The sequence below is a fragment of the Sparus aurata genome, chromosome 6, assembly GCF_900880675.1.
Source record: "Sparus aurata chromosome 6, fSpaAur1.1, whole genome shotgun sequence".
NCBI lineage: Eukaryota > Metazoa > Chordata > Actinopteri > Spariformes > Sparidae > Sparus > Sparus aurata.
In genome coordinates this window covers 34101109-34127226 of record NC_044192.1, presented here as the reverse complement: position 1 = coordinate 34127226, position 26118 = coordinate 34101109, and the positions used below count along the sequence as shown (strand labels likewise).

The following is a 26118-nucleotide window of genomic DNA, read 5'->3' as shown; positions in this document are numbered from 1 at the left end:
CGCCGTCTTGTAGGACAGCATTTCCACCTTACATCTGGACACCTTTGTGTTGTGACGGGCTGTCAGAAGATGCAGTTGAAAGCTGCTCTTGCTCTTTGTCTTAGTAGCGTTGAAGGCGATGGTACTGACGTGGTGTCAGAAGTAGTGCCAACACAACACCAAGCCTCTGGGCTGCAGGCTGCTCTAATGAGCTCCCCTGAGTGGTTAGCGAGCTGATGGAGATGGCCCGTCCTCTCTCCTCCCCCTCGCTCAGCGTGCGCGGCTCTAATTGGTGGGAGAAGAAAGAGAGACTTTAGAATTATAGGAGACAATGCTTTAGACAGAAAAAGGTATCTATTTCCGCCTCATCTGGATGCAAGCCTCTTCACCCCAATTATAATTTCTAGCAAAGAGTTGAGGATTACATCAGCCAATATGTCCTGTGCCTGAGGAAAAGGACAAATGTGGAGTGAGAGGTGTCAGGTGTTCCTTTTGGAGGATGTAAGTGTCAGATGTGCCAAATATCTGCTGGTGTTTCACCTAATTTTGATCACATTGTTGGCTCTGAACATCAGAGTGCTCTTCATGCTGCTCGTGGACAAGAAGCCTGAAGACTGGAATAATGACCCCCTCTACTGGTCACATATCATCGTAGCCAGAAAAAAAACAATAAAAAGTGAACAACCAGAGGCATAAAGTCATCAGCTGTCATGACTTTAGCTGCTTCTTTATATTTTTTTTTCAGGAATGTTACTTTCCTGCATAGTTTCCCACTCTTTCAATATTATACATATCATTTGATAGATATACTAAAAAGTTTGGTCCCTATTAGTTCTTTCTCACTTTTTTTTGTTTTTTACATAAACATACCTATTTGCAAGTATACAGAAGTACACATATACAGAAGTATATATATATATATATATATATATATATGTGTGTGTGTGTGTGTGTGTGTGTGTGTGCATACATATATATATATATATATATATATATATATATATATATATACACACACATATATATATATATATATGTATATATATATATATATATATATATATATATATATATATATATACACACACATATATATATATATATATATACACACACATATATAAATATATATATATCTATATATATATATAGATATATATATATATGTATATACAGAGTTGAAAAGTAACTAAACATTTTTTCTTGTATATTACCTGACCGTTTTGCATGTGTGGTAATGTGATTACACACACATTTATTGAGGTATATGCACCAAGAAAGCTCTGCATTCTGAAATAAGACACGGACACAGGGCCTCAACATCAAGTAGACACATAAATCTACCTTAAGGACCTCATTACTTGAACCACTTGTCAGTGTTCTGCTTCAGTTATATAACTCTTACATCTGTCCAAGTCTAATTATCAATCCTTGTGTATGTAGTTGTGTTCCTCACATCCAAACCAGTTATTACATCACCTCAAACTCATTATTTCTGTAAGTGTGTCGTATTTCACTTTATCTTTAATGCTGTTACACACGATTTGAGCATGTCGGTCTCGCAGTCAATGGCGTAGGTGTCTTTAAACGGCTACAAAAAACTCTATAACTGTGTGAGTGCTATTTTATGTAGATACATTTAGCAAATAACATTATAATGAAAAGGATTTTGTGCCCACACGTCTAACAAAAGCAACAAATATACTTACGATCCCTTAATCTCTGCATTATTAATCAGTAACCCTGAAAATTCTTTTTAGATAAGAACCGAGAGATATCGCTGCATTTTCAGCTCTAACCACAAATCGGAAAATTAAAATCTAAATGAAGTAGAATCAAGATTGCAAGACTCGCTACCTTTTGCCGCCTTTGCTTTGATTAATGTTCAGTAGCATATTTGTACTTGAACACATGCAGATGAGAGTGAGTAGGTTTTGTAGCTCTGAGTAATGTTTGCAGGGCTTCCTCTGAGGCTGCATACAGCACCAACAAACTCCACCAGGGCAGCCTGTTTGTAACCTTCTTGTAGCCTGCGAGGCCTTACCCAGGGCGGAAAAGTCCCTAAATAAAACTGGAACTAGTTAGTAAGGAGTAAATAACTTTGTCGTCCTCTCACTGTTTTCTCTCTCTAAAATAAGCTCCACGTCACTCATCGTTTGCCTGAGACCAACACCAATAATCTCTGTAAGCAAAATCTTTCCACACGAGTGCACATAGCTCAAATCTCTTTCCCTCTAAAATCAAAGTTGCTTTTTACAACACAAAACAGGCCACTGGGAGCTTCTTTTCCACATTGTGACTTATTAACCACAGTCTGATATATTGATTAGATGTTGTGGAGTGTCATGTGAGTGTGTACTTGACACATCTGACGATGACATGAGTCCACCTCTGGGAGTACATTTTGAACTCTAGCAATCAATGAGGAAAGCAGTCTCTCAGAAAGTGAATGTCTTGTAATGAGGAAAGGTCAGTTTAACTGAAAAGTAGTCCTTTGTACAGGATCTTCAATAAAACAGAGAAGTGCAAACCTTTTGGAAATGGCTCTCTGGTGTAAAGTAATAACCACCGGCTTAAAACCAGAAGGAACATAATGGCATCGGTTTATTCCTGCTTTTACTCCTAAATACCCTTTAAAGGTTTTATTCATTTTTATTTCACTTTTCCACTTTCTCTGGCACTTGACCCATGTATTGTTTGTGTCTGTTTGCATGGCATTAACACCTCACACACTGCTTCATGCGTGAAACGGTGCTGCTGATCCCAGCGATGTCATAAGCTGTCCTGCTTTCAGAGGCTTATGGAGAAAAGGTAGCAAGCTGCTTTATCCTCATTAGTATCATTACATTATGACGTGCCTCCACCTATTGTTGTCTTTCTCTGGTTCGGCCCTCCTCCTTCACTCACCCGTGGAAGCTTCCAGTGGAAAAAAAGCTATTTCGTTAAATGGAAATAGGGGATGCAGTTGAGGAGGGACAAGGTGATGCAGAAGTGGCTAAAAATATGTCAGAGCTGTTCCTGAGGAGTTTCCCTCAAAACTAAAAGGTGCTGCAAAACCACAGAAAGCCCAATTTGGATGCTCTTGAGCAAAATAAACCTTGCTCAACCTGAAAACCTTCCCTGGATAAATACATGCTAAAAACAGATAAAACAGAGGTTTTATTTACAGCAAGCTGGTCACTCATATGTTTTAGTTTAGTCCACCATTGTTTACAAGTAAAAGTCATATTAGTAGTATAATATATAGTGTGACTAAGGAAGAGCTTTGTCAAGTTTAAGAAATATTAAAGTGACATTACTTTAGTCATTTGGGTTAAGGCCTGTATAATACAAAATGTGTGATGGTAAAACACCTATTGTAGTGTAATATTGCCACTATTATCTCTTCCTCATCCTGGCTATACTGTTACCCAGCAGGAAAATCTAAAAACATGCTACTGAATTGCATTTTTGAAATTCAGCAACCTCTGCCTCTCTATATTTGGCTGTTCTTTGAACAAACGATCTTTTGCAAGTGCCCGGAAAGTATTTGGAAGAGCAATATTAAATCACTGAAATTACCTTTAGAACACAATATTGAAACCTGTCATCACTCTCAATTTGATTGACAGGTCTTTCAGAACAGCGACTGGCACACAACAAATAAAGCAAAGGTTTTTATGCAAATGGTGTTAAAAATGTATTTGACAGTGGGTGAAGTTTGCTTAGAGCAAATGTCATCCACTGATGACGTGCCATGACAATTTTTTTCATATATATGTATGTGTATATATATATATATATAATATATATATATATATATATATATATATATAAAGAGAGAGAGCCAGCATGTTGTTATTGGAAGGTTGCTGGTTCGAATCCGCTGGTCTGCATATCAAAGTGTCCTTGGGCAAGATTCTGAACCCCATACTGCTCCTAATGTGCTGATCGACACCTTGCATGGCAGCCACCACCATCAGTGTATGAATGTATGACTTACTCTAAGTACAGTAGTATCACGTGTGTGCAGAGGGTAAAATCACCTGAGCCTACTCAGTGGAGGTAGTTATTTTTTCTGAAGAGACAATAGGACTTTCAACACTGATAAAAACAGCTTCCTAAGATCATTTTCACAGAACAGGGAGCGGCAAGAAAAGCTTTAAACCTCAGTGAAGCTAAACTTGAGCTAAACAGGGACACCACCTGTCAGAGGGAGCCATTAGTGGGAAATCCCATTACCAGTAATCCTATAGGCCCAGTGTTGAGAGCACAGCAACAGGTCGGCACTCTCTCCCTCTGTCTGTTTGTTCCTCCTGGCACCGCTGCCAGTCGTGCTACCACATCAGTCGCTGTGGCGACAGGCCCGTGAGTGCCGGGGTTAGAAAGGGGCACGACCCCTGGCAAACTTCCTCCCAGGTGGATAGAGAGGCTCGCTCAGGATATTAATGCCGCTCCATGCCAGCTGCAGTTTACAGTCGGAACAGTAAGTCCTATCCTCTGAGATACTTCACTAAGGAATGCTATTCTCTTCCCGCTGTGTTGGTTTTACTTCCCTGTATTGTCACATTCTGGAGTGTGTGGTTAATCATCTGCTAGTTTTTCAGGCAGTTTTGACAGTTTCAACAATGTGTAAGATCACAACATGACCATTTTTAGCATGAAATAGAAGCTTAGCTCTTCATATCAATGCTGTGCAGCTGTGTTGTTTTCACAGTGGGTCTCAGGCCTGTCTCAAAACTGTCAAGAAGGTCTACCAGAAGTTGCCAATGAGTGTCTGATTTATACTTATGTTTGCATATACCTTACAAGTTCTTATTGGCCACTTGGGTTTACAACAACTTAATATTTGTAAACTTTACCTGTAAGTGTTGGAACATGAGTAAGAGTCTGCAGCCATGCTTGTGGCTCTGTGAGGCATTAATTTAGCATAGCTGTGATTTGAACTCAACATGAAACCCTGCTTACAGCAGCATGGTAACATGTTTTCAGTGATGCTAATATGCTAATGTTTAACAGGTGCAGTTTAAAGTTCACCATCTTCGTTTTCTGTGTTAGGGTTAGGGTTATTGCTGTTATATGTTATTTAACACTTAAGTACAGTTGAGGCTGATTGGAATGCCATTTGTTTTTTCAGGAATTTGGTCATAATCCAAAGTTTTGGAAAAAATGAACACTTAGATCTGATGATGGTGCTCCATGAAAGGCATCTACATTGTTTTAACTGATGATAAGGTAAACATAAATATGTGAACCAAATTTCATGGCTATCCATCAAATAGTTTTCAAGAGAGCCCATATAATTGATATATCAGTCTCCCCAAAGTGGTGGACAGACTTCTTAATCTAAATGATATTAGAATATAGTAGAACAAATCTTGACTAAGATATTTCGACAAAGAGGCATTTTGGAGGAAGGAAAAGCAGAAAGTAAACCTTTTGTCAGAGGCATGATTGATGTTTGTTTCATTGTTTAGATCCACAGCTACTATGATAACTTCTTCCATCACAGACTCTCAGGGCCTCTCTGTTCCTTCAAAGGTTAGCACTGTAATGAAAGTTTGCATTTGGTCAACAGCTCAAATTGAAGTAAGCAGATGTGCCAGATATAACCATGGAGAGATGCACCTGTTTGGAGAAGGGCAGGAACTTTCAAAACATAGTTGGCAGATGATTGGATGAACCATTATCTGTTAATGTGAGGGGTGTACAGATCCGGTCTTCCCAAACTGTTCCAGACGCATCGGGCCACACCGATAAATATCAAACATTTTTGATATCTAGGATTCGAAATCAGGACCATTGCGATTGTCATTACATCAGTACTTTCACAACAGCATGTGAGTAAGATATCAATGAGCAGCTGACGGGTTTGCCAACAACCCTAGCCTTTCAGGGTAACTTTAGCCAACATACTACTGCTGACTAATAATAAAACAGCAGTTTCTGGCTGCCAATAGTTCCTGAAAGGACACTAGCCCTTTTCACACAGAGGACCCTGCGTTATCTCCGCAGTGGAGGTTCGCCAGTTCTCTGCTTTTGTTTGTTCACACCGAACCAAGCAGCTCCAGTGTGTCAAGTCACACAGCACTCCAACACTGCAGATCCAAAAGAGGCATGATGGTACACGTCATTATGATGAAGTCTGTGTTTTTTTTCAATGTGTTTCCCCCTGGTCGTCCTGTTAATCTAAACATGTACCCACTGACTGTTTATAATCATATGGATGGTGTTATAATTTGTTGTGATTGGGATCCTGACCCACCAAACATCCTGAAAAGTGAGAAAGTTAAGTTTTTTACATAATCACCATCAGTAAACTGTACGCTGTCTGACTCTGTCACTTGCGGGGAGGGAGGCTGTTTTCTGGGGCAAAGTTCACCTAAGTCCCAGTGGGAGGGCTGACCATCGCAGAGATTTTTTGGAGACAGTAACTACAACAGCACAATAGTGAAGGAGACAGACACATGGTGAGTTCAAGTTTTTTGCCAGGTACAGACGCTGTTATCCAGGCAGAAATGTGACCAAGAGTCGGTAGACAGACAGGAGGACAGACAGGATGACAGTGTTTTTTTTCCTCATATAATTTGCCAAAGACACTACCAGTTACTACATTACTGTTGTTTGGTCATGTAACGTTGCTTTGTGGGACATTTCCATTTATTTTGTTAGGTGAAGGATCTATTTAGTTATCAGACTTTAAACACCATCAGACCGACACTCCCCGCTCCATGACTGCTTATCCATTTACACAGGCATTGGTTCGCCTTTGCAGAGCCTCTGATACTAACTCCGGAGGAGCATCAGAGCCACAGGGAAATTTCACCCCTTGTCGCATCTGAAACTTTTACACAGAGGAGGATGTGGAGAATTGGCACAGGATCCTCACACTCACAGGGCAGTGTGAATGGGGCTACTAATTGATCAAGCCACATTGTGTATGGCTACAACTGCATAGCTTGAAGGCTGGCAAGATGGATTTGTGAGATCACACAATTACATGATCTTGTGAGTCCAGCTGCCTCACAAGATAACATTAAAAATCAAAGTTCACTTAATCTGAGAGAAGTCCACTTAGAAAAGCAACTAAATAGATTTTGGAGCACAATGTGCTTGTGTGATTGAGCTCTTATTCTACCATAAAACATCTTATTGAGGCAGAGGTTAGGGTGGATGGTTGTCCAGAGAATCTGACTTCAACATGGGAGACCAACGTTCTTGTCCATCTTAAGAGACACTATTTCTGAAATGATGATGGTGATGATCTATCCCAGACTTTGAGCTGCCACCCCAATCATACAGGGGTAGATATAAATATGGTTCATTTTGGACAAAACCAACAGAAGGTGTATTTTGTCATTAATGAAAGAAACTATAACGTTGTCCAGGAGGAGACTCCTGAAATCAATCACACTAGAATTTGATTTAGACAAAGTTAGGCAGCCTAACTTGTATTTAGCTGATTGTATTTAGAATACATTCAAAGAAAAGGTTCACCCAGAAAATTCAGTCATCATCTACTCGCCCCTATGTGGATGGAAATTCGGGTTGTAGTTTCGTAGTCCACAATACATTTCCGGAGCTTCACAGCAAAACAGTGTTGCAGCATTCTCCCTACAACTGAAGTTGATAGAGACTCTTTTTAAAAACAACCCCCCAAAAAAATGAAATGCCTCCATATAGTTTGCTCAGCATGGCCCAAGTGGAGAATCCTAATGGATTTGAGAGGAATGGATTAACCCAGAAATGTTTTGTGGACTGCAAAACATCAAACTAATTTAATTAATTTAATTACCATCACCATTATTTGTGCCTGAACCTTCTGAAACTCAGTAGAGTCACACTTCTGTTATCTAATAAATTGGCCTTTTAAGGGATAAAAAAAAAAAACAAAGCAGACGGTAATCTTTTCTCAGAAGCCTGATTGATTTTTGTATTCACCACTGGTTGTTTGTCATAGTCATAATTTACCCTCCTTTTTATTTTTGCACTTCACTGCCAAAGAAGTCTGTGTATTTTCCCTGCAATCAAAATCAAGGCAGCTCATCTCATAATTAATTACCACACCTTCACCCAGAGAGGAGACAGCCAGTCTGTGAAATGGGCGTATTAAAAACCAGCGCACTCCTGGGTTTTAGTGACTGTGTTGTGCTGTGAAAGGACTCTTTTTTTTTTTTTTTTTTTAATTTAAATTTTTATAACATTTAACAACTAAAGAAAACACATACAAATCATAATTAAGAAAACAAAAGCAAAAACAAAACAAAAAAAAACAAAACAAAAAACAACAAAAAAAAACAAAACAAGATAAAACAAAAGCAAAAAAAAAAAAAAAAAAAAAAAAAAAGGAAAAGGACTCTTTAAAGCAGAAGCAGACCTTGACCTTGCAGCACTGGCAGCAGAGGCAAGGACTAGCCGGGCTGCATCAAGCTGGACACTCAACTCCGCCGAGAGGGAGGGGAGGTGGACAGAGAGAGAGAGAGAGAGAGAAAAAGCGCGAGAGAGAGAGTGAAGAGGGGAGGGGCAGAGAGAGTTGTGTGGAGAGAGTGACAGAAGGGGGAAGAGAGGCACAGGAAGCAGATGGGGAGAGGGTGGAGAGGGCCCGAGTCATCTCTCTCTGAAGCTGGAGGTGAATGTGTAAGGATGGTCCCTCGCTTTCATCCTGCTCCTGTCGACTGTGTCCCGGGCTCTGCTGGTAGGGCTGCTGCTTCCACTTCTCATGATACTGAGCTTTTATTTTTTTATGTCATCTGGCTACACATTCAGCTATTGGCACTCGTCTTCTGTGTGTGTGTGTGTGTGTGTGTGTTTGTGTGTGTGTGTGTGTGTGTGTGTGTGTGTGTGTGTGTGTGTGCGTCTGTGTGTGTGAGGTGAGAATAGTAGAGGAGAGTTGCTGCGGGCTGAACATGCTCTGTTTACACCCACCGCCCAGGCAGGTGTCTGGCAGAGATGACTGCAGCAGCTGCACTGGCATGTCATGTCCCACACCCCCCACCCCATCCATTCCCATCTCTCTCCTGTAGTCTGATGTCATGGCAGCTGATGTTTGTGCTCTGGAGGACACCCACAGCTCGTTGCAAACTAGGCTGGAAGGGACATTTCAACTTCTCAGACAGTGCCTGGACTGTTGTTATTGTCCTTTCTGCCTACCACCCGCCCTCCCTCTCCATCCCTCCCTCTCTCCCATTGTATCCTCCAAGCGGCTTTGCAGACTGTTGGGGGGGGGGGGATTGATTGTTGTTTTTTTGGTGTCTTTTTTGCTGCATCCTTGCTCTTTTGCTGAGCGCAGGCCCTATGCTATGAGCCCTATTGATCCCTTAAACAGACCCAGGAATAGTTCATTACATCAGGCTCCTCTCTGCTGACCTGGACAACACTCCACTTACAAAGTGGATGGGCTCCCATGCCATACTCCCCATTACTGCAAATGAGATGGAGGTTCAGTAGCAGTCACTCCTCCGCCCTTCAGCATTCCTCCTCATCGCACATATCTTAATATACTTTAATAGGTTTTAGCAAAGCATACATTAATTCATCAATAATGGGTTTGGGACTCTGGCCCACAGCGCAGGATTATGTGTTAGTAGTGTGATTTTGGTGGATATAATTTCATCTCTGAGGCCAGATCTTTTTTTTTAGTTCTTGGTTTGAATCCTCAGGGGCAGGATTTTCAGGTTGGATAGATTATGCAGCATTAAGCTGCTTGGTATCAGATAATTCTACAATGATGAAATCCTCTGTGGTTACGAATTAAAAAGCTGAGTTCTGCTGTTGTTGTTTTACACTTCCAAAGATCCATGAATGTAGCGTTTTGATGATTTCATATTCTGTATATCTTGGCTGTCAGGAAAAAGGAATTTGTTTTCTCGCCCAACATTTACTGAATTATATCCTGCCGGCTTTGAAATCTACCATACGGTGGTCCTCAGCAAAACGAAACTGACGATGCAAAAAGTGTTCAGAGAGGATAACACATCCAAATCTCTGCTGAAGGAGCTTTTTTCCACCAGTGAAGTTCACTGAAGCATTTAGACTGTTTTAATGCAAAATACATCAGCATGTGTTAAATAAATCATGGGCCCATCAGAGGACTTTTCAGGAGCAGCAATCGGAGCAGACGAGAGGGAGCCAGGAAGCTGTGACAAGCGTCTGATGAGTCATCTTGCGCTCCGTTTCAAAGGCAGCAGGTACAGCTCAGCTGGTCGGACGGAGGCTCGCTCTGCTGGCCTGTCATTCATTAACACACCAAGGAGACTTTGCTCCACAATCATGATTCTAATTGGAGCTGAGGTTGAACACGATCCAAATCTAAGACACTGACTCATAGGTGCTGCGGCATGACTTTTGTTTTCGTCTTCAGATTTGATCATTGTTATTGTCTCTTGAGAAGTGAAGTGATCACTCAGGCTGCTAGAATGACAACTTATTTCACATATGCTCAGCGTGGGTGGATAATCCAGCTCTGAGGTTTGTTTGAAAGAACTCAGTGAATATGAGCATTGGTACAGGCTTTATATTGTCCTGATAAACTTTATAAGCATGAGGAATGGCTGCTATCCAGTGTGAACATCTACTGCTGTCTACCTGTAAGACCTTAAATTTTGTATTTGGTTTCTGTACCTGGACTATTTACATTCACTACCTAAAGTTCCCATGAAACGGATTGGAGTGCTATTTGCTTTGGCGTAGTGACATGTTTCCTGTGAAAAAAACACAGTAGGGAAGGGACATTGATTTGCTTTTACATTAGCAAATAGCACTGAATGTGCATAATACCCCCATCATCGTGCTGGAGGCCACCCAACTCTGGTGCGACTGAAAAACTACAAATGAACACGGTCGGACCAGGACCGACCAATACAGCCTCCGAGAAGAAGGAGGCGAAAGCTACCAATATCTGTGCATCAGGACACTCCATAAATCACTTCGGTACGGCAACTTCCTCTGTTGGTGACGGTGTTCATTGGGAAGCTGCTGTTTAGCAGTAGTTAGCAGTTACCTTAGCAACAGGTAAAACATTTTGCCCAGCGTTGAGGCAGAGCAGCCAAAGGACACCAGAAACTACATATAATATCATCCTGTTTGACCCAAATCAGTGAATGAAATTAGAAAGTTTAGTTACTGTAAAGTAATCTGTAAGGCCCAGCACACAGAAAAACTCTGCTTTACCGGTGTCCTTTCATACATCCATGGCTGCCTCATGTAAATTGAGACAGCGTTTAATGGACGAAAAATGTGTATACGCCCCAGAGTGCAGGATGAGTCTTCACCATTTTCTGTCATTTTCCAGGAAATTACAAACTCTGGAATATCATTAACATTACCCAAAACATAACATTTTGCTATTGTTGGCCCTGACACTAATGTATCAGTTAAAATGTGTTTAAAAACATTAAATCATTGATTATGACTTTGTGGGAACTTCAGCGATATGAAGTTATTAGTGCCTTGTCAGATGAGACATTAGTATCCTGAAATGTATTCAGACATCGTCTGTACTGTAGCCTTTTTTTTTTTTTTGTATTTAACCAAATAAAGTTCACTAAACAAAGCGGATGTGAACATGACTACTTAGCAAGTGTAGGACAGTCCAGTCCTCTACACACAGTCCTCTGCCTCTTTCTGCCCAGTGATGGGATGCATTTTTCAGCCAGTGTGCGATGCGGATTACAGACTGTTTTTGCATGCCTAGCATTGGCCCATTGGGTCTCTGGGATTGGTGTCAACAGGTTGCCATAAGGCCTGGTAACATGTGGCAGGGAAAAGCTCCAGGGGATTATTCTGCTGGTGCTCGCTCTGTCTCTTCCGATTATCAACACAATTACTGTCGGCAGACATAACAAGCATTCTGGAGATGCTGTACATTGTGAACGTTGGTGTGTCATATTGTTTTAGGTTCACTGTTACAACAAGGATTGCAGGACTATAGGTCCTACAAGTCTGTCTGCAGCACTAGAATATTCCACATCTCTGCAAGCTTTGTACTAATAGTTTCCTTTGTGATGAAATCAGTCTTTTACTGTAATTATGTGGCAACTAAGCAGAGAAATCACTTAAAACTCACCTAGCACACAACCTATTACACTATTACACATTTTAAATGTGTTATTTGGGTCTGTAAAGACTAACAGACATGTTTCCTTATGAAAAATACCTATGGGGGGATTTTACTAAATGTAGGAATACTGAACTGTAGTTAGAAGATTGATTTCCTTTTGAAGATGATGTATGATATGATTGTAATCATAGACTTAAATGTAGACACTTAAGAACAATTTACTGTATTGATGGCAGCCGACCACAGAAGTGAGAAATAAAGAGTGGACCGGAGGTTTTCAAGCTGTGAGCAGCAACTTCCCAGGCGGGTTTGGAAGCACGGGAACAGTTTGCATTGGTATGGGGGCCCACTGAACCCCCTAGTGCCTGTAGCCGAAAAATCTTGTAGGGATTTAAATATTATCTATATTTTTTATTATAACATAGAACTAATGATTTATTGGAATGCCTTGCCCATTAATAATACAGATACTGTCTAAAAACAGAGGAAATTCTCCATACATCAATACATTTTAACTTTTAGCTTCTAAATTAAATGTTATGAGACAGCTCTGATGAAGCTCAGTATTTATCAGGAGGACAGCGGCTTTACTCCAAACTATTCCACTGGATGAACCTGCTTGTGTGTGTGACCGTTTGGATGTGTAGAGGGACACAGAACATCAATGACATTAGATCCTGGCCGATCCTTTTAGCCAGTCGGGAGATTTAAATAGTCAATGAAATTAAACTGCGGTGCTTAATCATCTTACATGGGTGCAAGGCCATCAGGAAATGATCTTTGTTAAACTTGTGGCATTGAGTAAGTGTGTCTCTTTTCACTCAACCGGACTGCCCCATGATGAATAGGAACATTGAATTCAACTTCAAATTATGCTACGATTTCAATAAGTCCATCTTTTAGTTCCTCAGTTTTTGTATTTTTTATTCCATTAAAATAGGCACGGCAAATTTTAACACCCTCAGTCCAGTAACAGTTCATTCTGTAATAATCTCTTTCCATGGAAACAACGGGGTGTTATTAGGTGTACAAGTAACCTCAGGGAAGGAAAGGGAGACATGGTAGGAAGGAGTGGCCCTACCTTCAGATTACGTTAACATAGCAGGCCTTGTTCAGTTGGCAGATATTCAGATGGCACATTCACCCCCTCAGGACACAGGAACTCCTGTAACTGTTCTTTGGAAAAACATTATCGTCCTGGAAACATCCTGGCTGTTGGAGTCTGTCTGAGACACCAACTGGAACCTTAAAAAACAACCAGAGTTTCAGTAGTCACTATAGTGCTTTTCAGTCTTTCCACCTCCCACTGCTGACCTCAGGTTGAAAGGTAGTTGGTATGGACATGTGGGCTCACTTTTCTCAAACACGTTGTTAAATGGTTTAAATGAAAGCCATCAACAGTAGTTTCTGGGAAATAATGCCTTGAATGGAGTACAGAAGTCTTGCTTTCTGCTCTTTGATTGATTGATTTATTCTCTACCTTAAAAACAATTACCAATCTTTCCTCTTCACTTTTTTTTGGGGGGAAAAGACTTCTGCTGAGGGTCCAAATCATATTTCATTGGAATGGAAAGTTGCAGAGATTTTAGTGTTGTGCCCAGAAAAGAATTAAGCTGATCCTTCCAACCATGCTTATTCTTTGTATTAGAGGTCCCTCTTGTACATACTCTGTCATCCATTTAATAATCATGGGAGTCATTGTCAGGCAACTGAGGCAGATGTATTTAGGTTCCCTTTCTTGGAAAAGACACACCTTTCATACCCTGTTGTTTGTATCACACCGGCATGACTTGCCTGTTTGAACAACACCCTGCTTGTCTACTCCGATTTGTCATGTTTTGGTGGTTTCACAAAGGGATTTTTTAGATGTTAGAACATCCTAGGAGGGAGTGCAACAAGCTTACACAAGTAGTCCACACTGGGCACTGTGGAGCAGTAGGGTTCCTCTCTCTGTTGAAATGTGGAGGAGGTACTGGTTAAAAAGCTCAAAAGAGGACGAATCTGAAGTGGAAGTTTTCAAGCTGAGGAAAATGGATCTCTAGGCTCAGGAAGAGTCAACCAGAGGCCTCTTCATCACAAGGTCTGAGTGCGAAGGATATATAAAGATGCACAGTAGGTATTTTTAGTGGCCCCTGCTTGGGCAATGTTTAAAACAGATAAGACAGAGTCCTCTTATATCTGCCTATTCAGCATGTGCTATCTTGAATGTCTTTTAAAAGAACAAAGGTTGTGTCTTCATCTGTCAGCCTAACAGGCAACATACATGTTGGTATGCATTAGTCAAACCTTGATCTGTTTGTGTTGCTCATAAAGGCAGATATTGTTAGCTCAGCTTAGACAGTTACACTAATTACAAATGCTGCATGGACCTACAGGACAGAATATACTTGACAACATGAACTACTGAACTACAAGTGCAGTGTTTACTGGCTCTGCAGTGGTTCAATGTTGCCAGCACAACTGAATGCAGCCGTTTCCAGGCGTGTATCAGCAAATTTATATGAAGTAAATTATGCAGATCGGCTTTAACATACGGTGGAGTACTCTTATTGGAGCATTAGGGATTATTGTCATTGGGCTGCAGGTTCCTCCTCATGCTACCAGTAGTGACGAGGATACTAGCTGAACACACAACTCGAGAAGAATCAGTCAGGAAGGATCAGGAGAGAGCAATTGACTGTGGCCACCACATGCAAAACCAGGTTGACTTGCTTTTACTTGCTTGATTGCACCTGTGGTCACTTTAATTTGCACAAATGCAGGTGAAATTGATTCACAATCACTTGTGCTTCCTAAATGGACAGATTGGTGTCCCTGAAGCTACAATGACACCATGATGATTTAGTGTTCCCTTAATTTTTTAGCAGGGTATTGTCAGAATTACCACAAGACACACTTACAGCTCCGTGTCAGCGATGGGTTCTCTGATATTGTACTGACTTCAGCCAACCTGGAACCATCTGAACACCTGCCTTTTAACAAGATCTGCAGGAACGCCATGACTTGTAGGGCACTCAAGATTGAGGAACCATCAAGTGCTTCCGTGGCTCACTCTGTTGGTGATTGATGCTGTATTTAAGTATTTGTAATTTAAATTTAAAAATGGAAAAGTCCATTCAGCCTCTGAGACAGTTCAACTCTCTCATTTGGCCATTGCTCATTGTCACATGAACTTATATTTACTCCTTCACTATTTATCTCAGTGGGAGTGTCTAACACTGAACTACTTCTCTATTTCTTGAAGCTCACCCAGGGTTTCAGTTGACAGGACGAGAGAGGAGCTCTATGTGTTGTGTGCTGCACTCTTAGACCTATGTTATGTGATAGGTATCTCATAGGTATATCGTGTTTTGCAGAAAGTAAAATAGAGAAGTATTTGATGTCAGATGAATGATATAACGACTGTAAGATAAAATTACTGGGGAGAAACACAGCATAGAATTTCAGTTTTAGAAGGGTGCCATTGGATGCCAAAAATAATCCCCAATCAGCCAGTGTAATCAAGTGTGTCACACCAGGCTGCCACTCCCTTCCCCTGACAGGCAGGCACACACAGCCGGCAAAACGCCGTCACACAACCTTTCTTCCATTTCAGCCTCACAGCTCTCCTTGGCAGAGGTGAAAACTACAGCAGGAGGGCAAGGGGACATGCAGGAAAGAGAAAGGCAGCCTTTATTGCAGATGCCAACATCAACAGCGCCCAGACCCAGAGCGTAGACAGAGGTGCTGCCTGTCCTTCAATAGCCACAGTGTGTGTGTGCCATCACAGAAAAAGGGACGGGTCAGGAGCTGGCAGAAGAGAGCCAGGAAGGCAGGGTGGTGCCTACTAGCCACACTAACAAGAGTAGATCCACGCTCCTCTGGAAACCTGTCAGTGTGAAAGAGAGGAGTTCTGCTCTCGCTGCTTGTTCGGACATCTTTGTGGAATTAAAACTTTACAGCTCCAATCAAGTAATGCATGGTTCAGACAGGCCCAGAGTCAGCTTTAGCCTCTGTACACTGAAGGTATGTTCATGTCTGTCATCCTGACTGTAACCTTCCTGTTGGTTGATTTGCTTTTTAACCTCCAGCATTTCTGGGGTCCTTCATCTCAGTGTGTTATTCGAAGACTGTGCTTCGCAGAGAAATTGTTTTCTTTAAGTTATAACACAGAATGACATTTAATTTTCTGTTTGCCTTATTTCCATTTTTTTCATATATTCTCTGACAGTCTGGGGACTATCCTGTTAGGCCTGAACCCGATGGGTTCATCTCTTCCCCTCGTGGTAGATAATAGATGACCCCTGTTCACGTTTCAGACCTGTGCCTCACAGCAGATGATGCACAGCTGCTCCACCTGATCTGCCCTCTCCTTCCCCTCGCCAGGAAAAAATGCCCTTGAAAGCAGCAGGGGTGTCAGACGGATCCATAGCCTGTCATGGCCGCTCAGCTAGGATCTCAGGCTGCATAATTTAGCCCTGATGGTCCTGCTCAGAGACAGGACAGTGGAGGGTACTGCCCATCAGTCACTTTGGCAGCAGCACTGCCCACTCGGTGCCAGTGATGAGAAATAGATAGCAGGGAAGCAACGTGAACGAGATGAGAAGGGGAGACAGAGGAGGTGGGGAGGACTTGTGGAGTTATGCAGCAAATTCAGCCTTTCGACATTACTACCCTCTTGCTCTGGTTAGTCTGTCAGATTTGGCATATGTTAGTGGTGATGTCAGGTGAAGTTTAACAACTACTTCAGTACCTATGTACAGGGTTCGTACGGGTGCTTGAAATCCTTGAAAGTGCTTGAATTTAAATGTTGTGTTTTCAAGGCCTGAAAGTGCTTGGATTTTAGTTTAAGTGCTTGAAAGTGCTTGACATTATAACTCTGTCTTTCACAAAATTGGGATCAGACTGGATAATTAATTTCTGAAGTTTTTGCTATTATGAAACATAATTTTAGATGTTTACAGCATAATACAATGTACATAATTGTGATAAGAAAAAATCACGAGTATATATATTCCTGTAGATACGTATTTTACCCCAGCAAAAAGGTGCTGGAAAATCTTGAAAATGACCCTTAAAAGTGCTTGAAAAGTGCTTGAATTTGACCTTGAAAAATGTGTACGAACCCTGTATGTAAAACATTTGATTCAGTATTGACTTGTTTCAACATTCTGCGGTTTCCCCATATTAGTTTTGCAAACAGAAATGTAATTTCCCCTCTAGAGGGTGTAGATGTACAGACGGTAACAGCTACAAGGAGGAGAAAAAAGACGGAACAGAGGAACACAGTTTCTACAGAAATGTGTGGAATATTCAGGGAAAAGAAGAGTTGGCAGCTCAAAGTTCCTCCATTCCACCTCGAATGAAATCCCATTTCATCCAAATAGTTTGACACACCCGGTGCCAGGAAAAAACTATTTAACATGTAGACCACAGACGGACACTCAACCCATGTATTGAGTCTGGTTAGGGGAATTTGTGTAGCTGTTAATTGCTGCTCCAGATGCCCCTATAAGAAACATTGGACCCTCAATGAAAAAATATCCCCTGAAAACCTAAATATGAAAAAAACAGTGGAAAAAAAAAATGTGCACAAGTTGCAACAGTTCTGTCCAAATAAACATCACTTCTGCAGGTAACCACCGTCTCAGCCTGTCGATTACTACTCTTTTACTGAGTAGTTCAAATTGTGTGCCATGTTGGTTTACTGCAGCAGATTTTTTTTGTTGAAAGGGGGTAATCACACTAAGACTGCTTATGGCATCAAATCATTCACAATTCCAACCACATAACATCATTTACAAAACGGCTTCATTATTAGCAGCTTCTTATGCCCAAATAGATCAGTGCAGTAAAAGGACAGGAAAAGATTAACAGTGTGGACTCTCACAGTCAGATATTTTAGCATTTAATGAAAGCTAGTTTTGACACACAGCATTACATTTCAGAGTAAGAATACCAAACAAAACAAAATATATATTGATGATAAGCATGCCGTAGCTCAGCTAACATTGAAGGGACTGGACTCAGTGGATTTAGCTGATTTGTTTTAGACTGACCAGTGCACAAAATCTGTAGCCTGTTGGGCTGACAGTAGCCAAAACTGAGTCCACTAAATATGTCCACTTTGGTTTGATCAAATGGTGAGTAGTATTTGTGATTGCATAAAGCTGCTACAAGAAATTTTAATTTCCTGTTAATTCTGGCGCCCCATTGACAAAAGTGTAACAAAGAAAACTGTTTTGGTAACACCAGACTATAGAGCAGCGTCTTTCCTCAGGCAATGAGACTCCTCAATTCATCCTCAGGATTCTGCCATTACGTTGCAGTCTGACCCTGTGTCAGGCTTTAAGAATAATTACGTTTCTAAGTATTCTATATAAACTATAAAGACATAGCAAATCTTCTTGAAGATGGTCTCATTTGCTTATGCATCATCAATATTAAATTGAGTTTAATAACCAGTTTAAAGTTCCATGTAGTATGTTCAATATTAGTACAATCATGAATTGGTCAAAAAGCTTGCTTCACGCAAAGAACCAGAGACAAAGTCAAAATTCTCCAACAGTAACAAAATGATATTTTTGGTCTCCATGACACAAACGATGTGCTCCTCACTGGAGCAGTAAACTGTCCTCACAGAGTTTCACCTGCCCCATCTTTTCCACACCCTTCTGTGTTTTGGCGCTTTGTCTTCTGCTCCATCACACATAGTCAGTGTCCAGCCATTCTCAGACACAGTCTGAGCACGCTCAGCCGGGCTGCTCTTCCTGGAATAGCAAAATGTTTATGAATACTAATGAAGCAGCAGCTCGTTCACCAGTGCCTCAGGTCTACGTCACTGTGAGCCTCTCATCTGTTTTCAGTGCAAACTTAACATGTCAGGATCTGCTGTGCGTCTTGTGTGGAGCAACGGCACGTCTCGACTGCACATGACGCGGGTGATGAGTTGTTTGTGAATGTAAGCCTCTACATTATTGAATGTTATCGTGTATTACTTGGTAGGATAAAATCTGATTTTTTTAGGGAAGGTTTTATCAACAAATCTCTGTTAGGTGGGCTTCTGAGCTGGCCAATGATTCAGTTCCATGCTCTGTATCTGTGGAGGACATCTGAAAAATGCTTCCTGTCTTGAATCATCAGATAGCATCAGGGTAGCTCAGATTGTGTGCACAGCGTTCAGCCCCAAAAAAATAACAAACACTGACGATGGGAATTGATGATAAAAGCTCGACCCTGAGCTGTGGCACAAATACAGAAAGTGAAACCATTCACCATTCAAGGATTTATGCCTGGGAATGACGGTGCTTGATTTTTGATTCTGAGGCAGAGCTACACCTTATTTTGTCTTGCTGAGATTAAATCTGACTGCATTACTTCAAGGATAAATCTGGTTTATCACAGCCTTTTGTTGTCTATTTGGCAATCATTCCTGTCAGTTTTATAAAACATTATTGCAAATTGCTGAGCCCTGGGGATACGGCAGAATCACCAAAAACCAGTCAAATGGGTTGAGTGGCTCTAGTAAAAGTTTGCTGGTTTAACTATTAAAAGTACAAGTTAAGTTATTTATCCATTGTTAACAGGATCTTAACAGCAGGGTTGAGACTGTGTGGTGACACTCCCCCAGACACACTGGGAGAGGCTCTTGCAGGAGGTACCCTGGCAGGTACTCACATGGTGACTCTCTTAAAGGGCCATAAATGTGCTTCTGGTCGTGGTCAAGCTCCACCACATTCCCCGTCTTTCCAGCAGAGACACCGAGAGTGTGACAGTAACTTGCTCTCATGGTTGGATAGCTCGGACTGCCGGGCCACGACCATGTATGTTGCCATCCCTGCTGCAGTGTTCAGTAATATTCCCTTGTGTTCCGTCACTCCCTCCACCGCCACACACTGCTTAGATGTTCACCCCACACTCTTCCATTCTCTGCACTGAAGGGTTGATTTACTCATGCTTACAGTGCTCTTACTATGATTGCCCACTGCACATGGGCACAAATGTAGACATAAAATGCTTTTCAAAATGCTTTGCTTTTTTAACAACCATCGCTGCTTACACCCTCACTTTCTGCTTGAACTCTGACCGACCCTACTTACCATAGCTGTGGTAGGTTTCTTATGTAAAGCGGGATTATGACTGACACTAAAGGTGTGTTCACTTTCACTTTTACCCCATGGTTTAGAGTATTTGGTTAAGCTGTCGATTGGCTTACTGACTGGTTCTCAGACTGCTCATGTTGTGCTTTGTACTACCTGATAGTATTGATGGACACAACTATACAGAAAAGACCAAAGTCTGAAACTATCATTTAAAACTTCCCCAGCGTCTGTGTGAGCTTGCTCAGTGTTTAGGTCTAACTACAATGCTGTGGCTTAATGGTGTTGGTTTGGCACCGGGCAGATCAGGAACAGGATGGAGGAAGAGTTACAGCAGGAGGATTAACAGAGATAAGCTAAATAACTGCGCTGTGGTCCGAGGGGCTACCACGGCACAGCATAAACACTGAACAGATTCACTGCCATATGGTCATCAACATAACATCAACTGTGTTTTCAGCTGCCAGCTCCTGACTCTGCAGCTTGCTGGCTTTACAGTATAGTGTGTGTTTGCGTGTGATTGTGCTTAATGGGTGCACAAGTGTATAGACGCTTGCATGCGGTTGGTATTAGTCTTTCAATAAGCAATGTCTTGTTTGTCATATATGTATTCCTCACTTGCCAGGAGCAACATGCATGTGCATGATGGGAGCCAGTGGTTAGTTAAGTTAATCCTCCCTCTTCCTACTCTCTCTCTCTCTGGTGCAGAGGCATGAGGCTGGAAGGGCAGGGCCGCCACCACCCTCTGAAGGCCACACGTGGGTGGGTTCTGAGCTCAGGGATTACAGGGCTGAAGTGGAGCCAAACAGCTTTAGAGCGGACAGCCAGAGACACAGTCAGCCTGCAGGGCTGGACTTGGACCACGCTCAGTTTGGGGTGTGGGTCATGCAGCTAGAAGCAGGCCGGAGCGTGGCGGCAATCGCTGCTTAGATCTTTGTTTTTGTGTCAAAATGAACATATTCCCCAGTGTCTGTAAACAGGACATGGTGCTTACACAGAAGATAATTATATACGTGCTGACATGTTGTTGGTGAAAACATGCTGCAGTCTTTGCTCCAAGTTGATGTAGGCTAATGGAAAACAGCATTTATGACTGCTGATGTTGTTTTAATAGCTTGCCTGTTTATGTACATTTAGTTCTGGCTCATAATTAAGGTGAAGTGGATTGTAAAAAGAATCAGGTCAAATATAATCTCATTTTTTAGGCTACAACAAACACACTTTAAAACCAACCCTGAAAATGTAATTGCCGCCTGAATCCTGTTCAGTGGCGGTCCTTCATCTCATGTATGGTTAAATGTAGGCTTCTAAAACACTTTTATTAACATTAGTGACTTAGATCTTGGTTACACAATAAAAGAGACACATACTGTCCAGTGCAAATTAGATTTTTCAATATTCAACCACAACCACTATCTTTACCTAACCTAAATGCAAACCTCTGAGCTATTTGTCATGCTTAAGTCACCACAAGAACATATGATGACTTTTCAGGCATGTTCATAAAAACTGATAATTTGGTTGGTATTACATTTTTCTCAAAATGTATTTGCTGTTACAAATTAGTAGTGTGTAAACATAATTTGTAGGAGACAGGGTTGCTCAAACAAAGCCAGGTTTAGGCTTCGTTTGATTTTGATTCAGGATACTTTGACCTACTTTTGATTTAATGTGAAAGAGATTATATTACATATATCTGGGGTATATGATGTTTGGTGACTAAGTTCGGGCCTCGTCACTCCCCAACCCCCAACGAAGCACCAAGCTCAGCACAGCAGGGAATAGAGAGTGATGATGCTAACCCTCCTCCCAAGGGGACGTTGATTTTGGATGAAGGGCGGCAGCAGTCTTTGAATCACAGATGGTCATAAAATAGTGAAAAATGCCAAAGGAGTGAGTCCTAAAACCAAGAAAATGGTTAACATTTTAGCACTTCTGGTTCCCTTTTCTCGAGGTCTTTAGGTTTTGGGTAAATGCTTGTAATAAGGTTTGTGCTTAACACAAGCTTGATCTACAACTTGTAGATCAATTCATAGTGAAGTGTGTGTGATATAGTGTAGTAGAAAGCTTAGAGATTGTGACATTGATGTCATGCAACCGCGATGTAGTTAGTTTATAGCTTAACATTAGCTCTATAATTCTAGCAGTTTGATTTATGCTTCAGAAATAGAAAATTTGAAAATTTTAAAGTAACGTAAACTTCCCCAAAAATTATTCCCATAGGCTTTTTGTTAAGGAAGCTACTGTAATTCTAACGTCTGGATTAACCTGCAAAGATATGTTATCCACGCAGCACTCCATACCACTCAGAAGTACACTGAGCCCCAGGTGACAGAACCAACAGTCTAAAACCCAGAGATATTTGATTTACATTATATGAGACAGACACAAGCAGCATGTCCTCACTTTTGATACGTTGAAGTAGTTTGAGTGATGAATGATGTTTTAACGCTACAGCACAGAAAAAAAGATTGAGTGCATCTCATCATGTCCCATCGTCAGTGCAGATACAAGGTGTCGTTTGTGTGATCATGTGCTTTATTCGTCAGGGCTCCCTGTTGAAAATGTCTGTCCCCAATGCCTTTGTGTGCTGAATCTCAGATCCATCAGTTTCTAATCACCGCTGCTGTTGTTTTCAGCCGCAGTGGTACCATCTGGGGAGGTGGACATGCAGACACATTTGTCTCCAGCTACCCCCCTCATACTGACTGGTCAATTTACTTACCAAGCGGAGCAGAAAATGCAGTGTCTGTCAATGACTCTATTTTTGGCCCTGCTGGATGAGAACCAGCCTCGTGCAATATGCGAAATGTATCAGCGCTGTGGGAGTGGCATGTTGTCACCCCAAATGGAGAAGGAGGTGGAGAGATGTGGATGTTGTAGATGAAGGTACAGGGCTGCGCAGGAGGAGAGGGGGATCGTATAGTCGGACCGGAGCTGTGACACTCTGCCAAGCCTCCTGAGGAGCTGCAACTGATGTAGGGATTAATACAAGGACGACAGTTCCTGCTGTTTCCACTTTGGAGTCTAGACGGAGCGTGACAGGTGTGTCTGTTACGCAAGCCCTTAAAAGAGCCATCCGGTGTTGAGTTGTCTGTCTGCAAACTCAGTGTGAAAGCACTTGGTCAGAGTTATTCAGCTGCCCTTGAAGGACCAGCTGTTTTATGAATTCCTCAATGGCTTCTTAGGTGCGATAGATAGATATTAACACATGAGGAAACCCATAACAGTCATGGCGGTGACATGGATACAAGTAGCCTGACTATATTGAAAGGAAGGCCATGCTCAGCTAAAGCTGAGCTTATCAATCTCACTTAAATTGAGGTCATATTGAGGGTGCAGTGTTTAGTTATTCTTGTCATGTACAGCCCAGTCTGCTTGCTTCAGTGTCATTCTGCACACGCACCTTAAAGGTCAGGAGGGAAACTGATGCAAGCTGATAGTTAGCAGTGGTGGAATAATAAGACTTGTCTTTTTTTTTCCTAATGATGGTACACAGTTGTTACCTATTACCCACTAAGTAATTACATGTATGTTACAGTCTGTATTTAAGTCTTTTACCTTGAAAAACCATAAATTCCAGAAAGGACCCACCATCGTCCACTTATAATCTATACAAGTGATTGCCAACCAGTGGACCTGTACCCAGGGGGCAATTCTGCAGTTAACTGGGGTCAGAAATAATCAACAAATCAGAATTCTCACTACATGATTATCGTGGCCATAAGAATTTATGCTATTGATCATCTTTTTACAGGTATGGGCAGAGTGTCTCACTCTCGTCTGTCATCTCCTCAGACATGATTTTATGCAGCAGTTGAATCCACACACTGTTGGAGTAGCTAGCCGGCTAGCTACCTGATCTTCTTCTTCTTCTTCTTCATTGTTTCTGTTTTATGGCTGGTGGCAACTGTAAAGGTGCATTTCACCCACCTACTGTGGCAAAGTGAAAAACGGAAAGAAATGGAAATTATTTAAGAGGTGCAAGATTATTTACATAATAGTATGTGTACAATATATGATTTCAATATTTGTATCTTTAAATATCACAGTTAACGACATTACCGGTGTATCCTGACATGGAGTCAACTGTAAAACTTTGATACCACGTATTAAAAGAGCATGAGAACATCTTAGCAAGCAAGCAGAGAAGTGAAAACACTTAACTCAAAGGGATAGATAAACAGTTGAAATAGGTAATGGGTAAATGGTACATCTGACAAAAAGGCTATAAACTGCTGCTCTATACTTTAATATGCCCCATGGATAAACTGCTTTTTGTGACGAAATAGTCAGAGTACACCACAAATGATTTCTGTTCATGTTCAGATTAACTAAAATGGTAGAACTTGATAATTATTGAGCTTCAGAGGTGTGTAGCTGTGTTTTTGTTTTGTTTTTGGGGACACAACCTGGGAGCTATGTTTCCAGTCTTAATGCTAAGCTACACTGATCTCCTCCGGGGTTCAGCTCCTTACTTAATGCACAGACACGAGAGTGATTTCAATCTTATCATGTAACACTCTGCAAGAAAGCAAACAAGCACATTATATTGACCAAAATATCGACCTAGTCCCTAAATGTAACTGTATAACTGTTCCTAAGACATTACATGAGCTTACGAAAAACCTCAGGAAAAGCTAAGGTTATTGGATAGGATGTTTTTTTTGAGTTATGTTGACATCTTGATTTGGCTCAACTGTAGCGTCTTCAGTGGTGGAATGCAATAACCAGTTCTTTTCAGGATTCTTTTCATTTTTGACAACTAGACACATATACCATCACAATTATTTGTAAGATGCTTTCACAACATTTATGTACTTGGTGAGGTACGAGCAGACTGACACTGTATGTGTCAAGTGTCCAACCCTTTGGCAGTTGTGAAATTTAAGTGAGGCGATACACCAATCATTTTCCCTTTTTTAGTATGAATGCTGGACCTCATTATCCTCCTCTCACAAAATCTCAGTCATTGCAGTTCAAACAGTTTTCCACTGGCTAACCTCTCCTTGCCCTTTTGGAGACACTAAAGCTGCCCATATTAACTTTGATTTGATCACTGTAAATGGACAGTCAAAGTTGAGTCCATGAATCATTTATATTTGTCACAGTGCCAAGGTATGTTGACAGGTTCCTCCCCCTTTAGTATATGGTACAGATTCAGACTAGTCTGTGGGGTAAAAATACACCACTTCACTCCTAACGACTTTACAGTCTCGCCCCTTACTGTCAAGATAGAGATGAGAGGGACAAAAATAACCCAAGGTCTGATCAAAGGCAGCTGTCTTAAAACTCCCTGTCTGCAATCAAACAGATGTAGGTGTGAACTGCTGCAGCTTTATCTTAAGCTTCATGGCTATTTAATGCCAAAAGGAACCAACTGGATTATATAGCACAGGGCTGGGCTCGATGTTTAAATTAGCGTCTACTTTAACCTAAACGTGCATTGGACTGGGCCAGGAATCAAGACTTAGTATCAGTTTCAGGTCTTATTCAGGTTTGTGCATCACTTCAGCTCATCTCTACTTTATTTATTTTTATTCAGCTTTGGGCCATAAAGGATCAGATTTCCTGAGCATTGCCCAGAGTTGAATGTCCAGAAGAACGGTCAAGGAGTTTTCCGTACTTGTCCTCTGGGAGATCATCTTAACTCTGTGGTATAATTAGCTATAATGAACATGCAATTTGCACTGTCTCCCTCTTCACTCTTAATTATTGTTACGGCATGTAGGCTAATGGAGTCCTGTTGACTCAGAGGCAATAGAAAATGTGTTTGCAATGATCAGATGATCTGCCCTTGGACACCTCCAGGATGACAGGAATCCCTCTCTCCATAGCGATGTGTCGTCGCTTGTTACAATCACTGTCCAACAAAGTCAGCAGGAGGAGCGCTAGTTAGCTGCAGCAGGTGGGCAGTAGAGTCCTGTAGTGTGTTTGGCAAATGGAGCTAAACTAATGGAGCTAAACACACGGCAGAACCAGGCGTTTCTGTTCAGAGGAACACAACGTGTTACACAGTGTGCA

General features: G+C 41.4%; 1 protein-coding gene across 13 annotated transcripts in view; it reads left to right on the top strand.

Moving 5' to 3' along the window:
- iqsec1b (IQ motif and Sec7 domain ArfGEF 1b) overlaps positions 1-26118 on the top strand; it is a 233083-nt gene that overhangs the window by 179814 nt on the left and 27151 nt on the right. Inside the window, exon 1 of one of the 13 annotated variants that reach the window (XM_030420311.1) lies at positions 4311-4444. The exons of 10 other annotated variants lie outside the window; for them this stretch is intronic. In XM_030420311.1, coding sequence (XP_030276171.1) covers positions 4407-4444 — 38 coding nt within the window. In that variant the 5' untranslated portion in view covers positions 4311-4406. Of the gene's footprint in view, positions 1-4310; positions 4445-8318; positions 8654-15801; positions 16022-26118 lie in introns of those variants that run through there. 2 more of the 13 variants (XM_030420309.1, XM_030420313.1) reach the window with 2 other exon arrangements.